This window comes from Condylura cristata, unplaced genomic scaffold (assembly GCF_000260355.1).
Source record: "Condylura cristata isolate star-nosed mole 26May11 unplaced genomic scaffold, ConCri1.0 scaffold00005, whole genome shotgun sequence".
NCBI classification, from domain to species: Eukaryota; Metazoa; Chordata; class Mammalia; order Eulipotyphla; family Talpidae; genus Condylura; species Condylura cristata.
The window spans coordinates 60,122,709-60,129,430 of NW_004567106.1; the positions used below are offsets into that span (position 1 = coordinate 60,122,709).

A 6,722-nucleotide genomic window follows, 5' to 3' on the forward strand; every position below is an offset into this window, starting at 1 on the left:
TTTTTTTTAACTTTTGCTGAACAATGCAAGGGACAACTATTCTTTAGGAAATACTAGCCTAATTTAGTGTCCATTTTAAAATGGACATCTTAGAATGAGGAATTTCAGACCTCGGCTAGTAGGGTGTTTGGAGGCAGGAAAGCCTTGCAGAGCTCACGTCCTACCTCTTACATGTTCCACCAGAGTTCACCACACTCAAATTACCTGGGTTCTGGGTAGGCAGCTCTTTGTAAACTTCCCCACCAAACAGATGGACAGGGTAGTGATTCTGGACGTCAGTCTACTTGAAGAAAGGGGTAAAGGAGGAAATACTATTACCAGGAGGACTGTAAGAATTCACCTGATACCAACTCTTCTAAGGATGTATATTTGTCTGTTTTGCAACTGCTCATTCCAGCTAAGGTGCCCTTGATGTTGTCTAGTGGTGCGTATGTGTGGAGAGCTTTTTCTCAGTTCCAGTATTCCTAGCCATGCCCCTTGGATTGGGTCATATGAATACATGAGACACATCTTGGTTCCACTTGAGCTGGAACTCTGGCATTTTTAGTGAACCACAATAATCTTAGGTCTACTCAGATGTGACTTCGATTCCTCTACAAGCACTTATAAGTACCAAACTCATTTAATTCACTTTAAAATATTTCTGAAAAGCAGAAACAGGCAAATTTGAAAAGCCAATGCTTTATGAACAGCAGGTGTTATTTGCTAAATAATCATTAACTAAAGGAAAAACAATGTTAATGGCAAGTTTCCTGCAAGAAGCAAGTACACCACTTAATTATTATTTAGATAACATTTCCTCCCGGGAGGGAAAGCCATTTTATCAACTCCTCACTCTGGCAATGGGGGTCAGTATATTATTTGTTAGTTTCTTGATTGTCCAAGAGTATTGACTAGCTCATTGACTTCTGACATATGGAAACCTAACAGAAGCAGAAAACAAGAGAAAGTGTCCAGGTTTGCTTTGAAGGTCCTATTAATATATTCAATATTCTTTAGAGACCAGGTTCTTGAGATCACACCAAGGAATCAAGAACAAATTAAGAATCTGGCAGAACTGGAGGCTGAAGAACATCTTCAGGTATTTGTCCTAAAGCGGATTTCTCTGAAGTGAAACTTTGGAGTGACTACCTGCAGTGAAATGGGATGATCCAGGTGTCTTACTTTGGACTGTACATCATGTTCCGTGACATGGTGTGGCACCCTACCTCATTGGGCTGGGATGCAGAAAACTGAGCCTAGCCCAACCATGTGATATTGGGCAACTTACCTACCTTCCCCATGTCTCACTGGCTCATTCAGTGTAATGACGAATAAATACACCTTTTTTCATGGGGCTTAATTTAAGAATGAAGAGAGACTGAATGGGAAAGTTAGATTGCCAGACACCTTTAATGCATTATTTCCCTTCTGAAATAATTTATAGTATTAATATTCTGTTATGAAATAAATTGGATCGCTTGAATGTCAACTGTTAAAAAAAACACTGCAATAGTTTTAAATAATCTTTTCCTCCTGCCAGTTTTAGTATCTAACCGTAGGGGGGAAAACAGTCTAACACATATGCTGCTGCTTGGGGATTTTTTTTTTTTTTGTATTACCATAGTGATTCCACAATGATTTGGGTCTCGTGGGCTGGAGATAAAATAGATACGAATTGATTTCTTGAACTCTGTCAGTGCTGAGCTGCCCGGTTCCCTATAATGACTCACTTTTTGCCTTGGTCTTTTATACTTTTTCAGCTTGATTTCTGGAAATCACCCACTACCCCAAAAGAGACAGCCCATGTCCGAGTTCCCTTTGTCAGCCTCCAGGCAGTCAAAGTTTTCTTGGAGGCCCAGGGAATTGACTACTCCGTCATGATCAGAGATGTTCAGGTAAGGCCCCACAGACCTTCCCTCCAGAGGAGCCCTGGGTCGTGTGGACTGAAGGGTCACCCTCTTTTGTCCTCTGCTGGGGAAGGAAATGTGGGGGCTACTGGGGCCTTCCTGAAGCCTGGGTTTCCCTGAAGACTGGGCAAATGGGCACCATCCACTCCCTTTTGCTGGCTTTAGTGGAATACAGTTTAAAAAAAAAAAAGTTAAAAGGGAAGGACAAACGACGAAATCAAGCACAAACAGAAAGGTGTTCGTCAAAGTAGGTAAGAGTAAGGTGTTACTCATTTAGTTATTAAGGAGAGATTATTTCAAGCTCTGGGTTCCCGCAAGGAACCCGTGAGACAGACTTACCCTATCTGCGTGGCACCTGGCTGTCCAGAAGTCCAGGGAAAGCACCATGCTCTTTGGGATCCTGCGGGAATAAGGGACTAGCGTGAGCGTGAACCCCAAAGCACAGGAAGAGGGAAGCTGTGGGTGGGGTGAGCCCACTGGTTCCTTCACAGTTGCCGTCCAAAGGCATCGCCCAAGCTAATCACAGACACAACTGCTTGATTTTAGGCTCTGCTGGACAAAGAGAATGAAGACATGTTACTTAACCAGAGAAGAGAACGAAGCGGAAGCTTCAACTTTGGGGCTTATCATACATTCGAGGAGGTAGGGCTTTGAAAATGAACGCTGACAAAACGGGCGTTCTCCTCTGATGACCAAGTCTGTACTTCTCCTTATCGAGTTAACGGACATTCGTGTCCTGTGACTTCTCAGGGTTCCGTAGGATTTCACGGCCAGTATCAGTGCCCTGCTGCAGGGCTGCCCACCCCAGCAGCCACCCATTACTAGAGGTGTCCAGGAGGGTTTTAAATGAACACAGAACAGCCTTGCCTTCTCCTGCTCTCCCCCGGGATGCTGCTGTCCCCTTTAGTCCCACTCCCGAGTTGATTTCTGACCTGTGCTGCCCACGAAGGCATTTGGGAGCTGTGCTCTGATGGTGCCACCTGGATGATGGATGCAGGGGAAAGCCACAGAGGGCGTGGACTGTGCTCCTACACTTGCATCTGCTGGCTGGAAGTTCAGCCAGGCTAATGCTCCAGACCTCATGGTGGCAAAGCCTCTGCTGTCTTTCCTGAGTTTTGTTGGTGCAAGTGACTTGTGAACCTTCCTCGACCTGGGTTTAGATGCCACCCAGGCACCCGGACAGTGCCACCTCTGCCTCTTTATGACACGGGGCTTTTCTGGGGACATACAGGGCTCTACTTGCACTGACTGACTTGGAATAGGGAGGGGATGAGGGAGAGGGGGGTTAGGGGGAAAAGGGAAGGGGGAGAAATAGGAAAGTGCCCAGTCAGCGGTATCTAATAAGCAGATTCCCCAAATGATCCATTCTAAAATGCAAAGAACTCTGAAAACATTTTTCTCCTACTTTATTTGGTGGCAAAACCTGACTTGACCCCAACTCTTCTCGTGGCCAAATTAGAGAACAGACTTGCTGCTTACTTAGTCACTGCTAGAAATATTAATGTGTTTGAATATGGAGCAGTGTCACAGGTATCATATAACAGATGTGCTTCCTACAACTTTTCCTTTAAAAAATTTTTTTTTTTGGCATATAAGTGAAGTATGGCCTCTGAGGGTTTCAAACAAGATATTATGCATCAATACAGAAAGTGAGAGAAAAAGGGAGTGGAGATAACAAGATGTGTTCTCTCTTTTGCGGGCCTCACAAATTGGTGTCTGTGTCCCACTGAGAACAAGTGTTGGCAGTGTCTGGACGTACTATTAAACTCTCCAGACACACCCAGACATGTCTCAAGCTCAGCAATGGTCACAGCTTGGGTGCCCCAGCCGCAACAAGCTTGCAACCAGCCCTGCAAAGAGGAGCCAGAGTAAATGATGACCGAAGAGGACAGAGGCAGGCTCCCCCCAGCCCACCCTCACCCACCTGCTGCTTTTAAATCCATCTTTTTGGGGGTGCCACTATTATCAGGGTGCTTCTGAAAAGGGGTGAGGGGACGAGCAGCTTTCTGGCCGGGGCAGTTCGGCTGAGGGGATCCCTAGGCTAGCCAGAGACGTGCCATTTTGTTTTAAGCACAACACTGGAAGGAGCCGGCTCCGCTGCCGCAAAATGGCTTCTTTTCCTTTTCCAGCCCCCGCGGGGACCCCGTGACTCATCCTCTTCCAGCTTTGATTCAGAAGCCCCCGTCCTACAAAATGGACAGTGAGATCCGCGCCACTCTGTCCTGTAGGAATGGAAATAGAAGGGGGAGAAAAGTTGCTGATGGTGCATCTGCTCATTCACTCGCAAATGCCTAACTATCTCAAAACATTTCAGATTTCCCAAGAAATGGATGCCATCGTTGCTGAACACCCTGATCTAGTGAGCAAAGTGAACATTGGCTCCTCTTTCGAAAACCGGCCCATGAACGTGCTTAAGGTACACAGGTGTAACGGTGTCTTTACTCCCGAGGCTTCTAGAATCCCGCTCCTCCCAAGCGGGGCCATCAGTCCTGGCTCGGCCAGCAGAGCGGCCTCTTCCCCCTCCCCCCCTTTTCCCTTCCTAACCGGTCCTTGCTGGTTTGGTGGACCCATCTCCCACGACCCCTCCCCCTTCTCTGTCTCTTTCTTTTTCTCTTTCCTGCTCTGGCTGACGCAGGTCTGCAGGAGTGAATTACTGCTCTCATCTTGATAGATTCGCTCGCTGGGAACCAGAGCGGACGCGCCAATAGGAACAGAGGAAGGGAAGGGTGGGGGGTGCGGGCTCTGGAGAGGGGGTTGTGGAGGAGGTGGCTCGACCCTGGCGGAGGAGGGAGTAGGGGAGATGGTGCTGGCCTCAGGGTCGGGGACCGGATGGGGGAGATGGTGCGGGCCCCAGGGTGAGCTGGAGGAAGAATGGGGGAGATAATCTGTAATTAATTAAAGAGGGAGTTCTGTGCCTTGTTTCTCTTTCTTTTCCTCTGTTCGTTCCTCCACCCCCCCTTTTTTTAAAACCAAGAGCTTAAAAAAAAAATAAAAAAAAGCGCCAAGTGCTTGCCTAAACCGCATGAAAGAAACGTGGAGTTTGCGCAGGGTGCAGGGTGACGGGTAAACGCCCCGCAAAGCTCAGAAACGTAGGCGTGTTTGGGTGCTAGGTGGAAAAAGGTTCTGGTTTTTCGCCAGTCTGTAACCTCTGACAGTCGTAGTACTGGCGATTTCTTTTCTTTCTTTTTTTTTTTTTCCCACGTTGCCCTGAAAACCATTGAAAATTATTTCCCCAGATTTCCTAGAAAGAGTTTAAGAGAAAAGAAAAATATGTCACAACTCCCGGCTAAATTTGGAAACGTTATGGCTGCGAACCAGCCGACTCATTGGGACAGATGAGTTTCTCCAGAACGAGCCCCCCTGGTCCCCCCAAACAGGCCTGGGACGAGTGGTTACCTACTTTTTGTTACTGGGGTGCATTTGCTAATAATTAACTGCTGCCTTCTCTTTTAGTTCCTTTCCTCTCTTCTACAACTGGGTCAGGAAATCCCGGCTTCTCCCCTTGGGTTTTCCTGCTCTTGCCTTCTCCAGGGTGGTTCCCTGGTTAAGGATAGTAGGTGTTTTTGAAAGTTCACCGCGTTTTATATTTGAACTCTTTGAAGGAAAAGACACCAACACATTCAACTTAAAGCCCGTGAAATGTAATTTTTAGCAAGGATTTGCATTTCTCATTTACCTTATCTGCTATGTTTAGAAGGCTGCACAGAGATAGAACTTGATGGTGCAAAAATAATCTTTTCCTCCCCATTTACTGATCCAATTGGCAAAGCCACTGTTCCAAATAAAACGGACACACTTAGATCATAAAATTTAAACTCTGGAAAGCACCCCCAGAGCCTACCATTCTGTTTTTATGAAGGACTCCAGAGTTTATCACGAGAATTTTTATTACAAATAAGGACACAATCACTGCGTAAAATTAGAAAATAAAGAAATAATAGCAAAAAAGGAAACAAATCCTTGTGATTCTGATTCCATAACTGTGAGCTAATGGCCGTTAACACTTCTTTAAAAATCTATTTCTTTCTCTTTTTCTCCCCCCTCCCTTTTTCTCACGTGTTTATGTGTGTACATTTATACGGACACACGAACACATGAACAGGCTCTTTGAGAAAGTAAAAATGACATCATACAATTTTGTAACCCATCTTTCCCAATTTGCAACATGTGACGAACATATTTATGTCGTTACATTACCCGCAACTTTTTTTTTTTTTAGCAAACATCAAAGGAGAAAAACAATATGCTTCTCTTGTTAGCCTGCATTCAAGCTTCCATGAAGAGGAAGGAACCACATTATTTTGGGATACATATATCTACATCCATAGATCTCTGTCACGCTAAATGCTAAGGGTTAATCGATAGCATCGCTGCCGACACTTTCTCCTCCTCTCTCAGTCCTCCCGTCCAGTACAGAAAGAGGGCCAGAGAGAGCTTCCAGGGGGAGCAGAGGGGCGAGGTGCCGCAGCGGGGGAGACCCCGCCGTTCACGTTTTTACATTTGTTTTGCAGTTTAGCACTGGAGGAGACAAACCCGCCATCTGGCTAGACGCCGGGATCCACGCGCGAGAGTGGGTTACACAAGCCACTGCTCTGTGGACAGCAAATAAGGTCACTTCGCCGAAAATTCCTCGATCTGTTTGTCTTTCGGGGATCAGCCCCACCTACCCACACGCAGTCCGTGTGGTTCTTAGGGCTGGCAGCTCAGCCTAAACCTCTCTTTCGCCACACGGGCAGGAAACAGATCCCTTCAACCTTTTTTGGTATGGCATGGTTCCCCTCAGCACCCTGGACACCCCCCTCCCCTACGCTCACCCCAATCAGTAGCCCGGAC

At 46.5% G+C, this 6,722-nt stretch overlaps 1 protein-coding gene across 1 annotated transcript in view; it reads left to right on the top strand.

Annotated features, from left to right (window-relative positions):
- CPA2 (carboxypeptidase A2 (pancreatic)) overlaps window positions 1–6,722 on the top strand; it is a 21,451-nt gene that overhangs the window by 2,350 nt on the left and 12,379 nt on the right. The window contains exons 2-6 of the mRNA XM_004677042.1: window positions 1,000–1,081; window positions 1,743–1,877; window positions 2,436–2,531; window positions 4,204–4,305; window positions 6,401–6,499. Of these exons, the coding sequence (XP_004677099.1) occupies window positions 1,000–1,081; window positions 1,743–1,877; window positions 2,436–2,531; window positions 4,204–4,305; window positions 6,401–6,499 (514 nt within the window). The remainder of the gene's footprint in view (window positions 1–999; window positions 1,082–1,742; window positions 1,878–2,435; window positions 2,532–4,203; window positions 4,306–6,400; window positions 6,500–6,722) is intronic.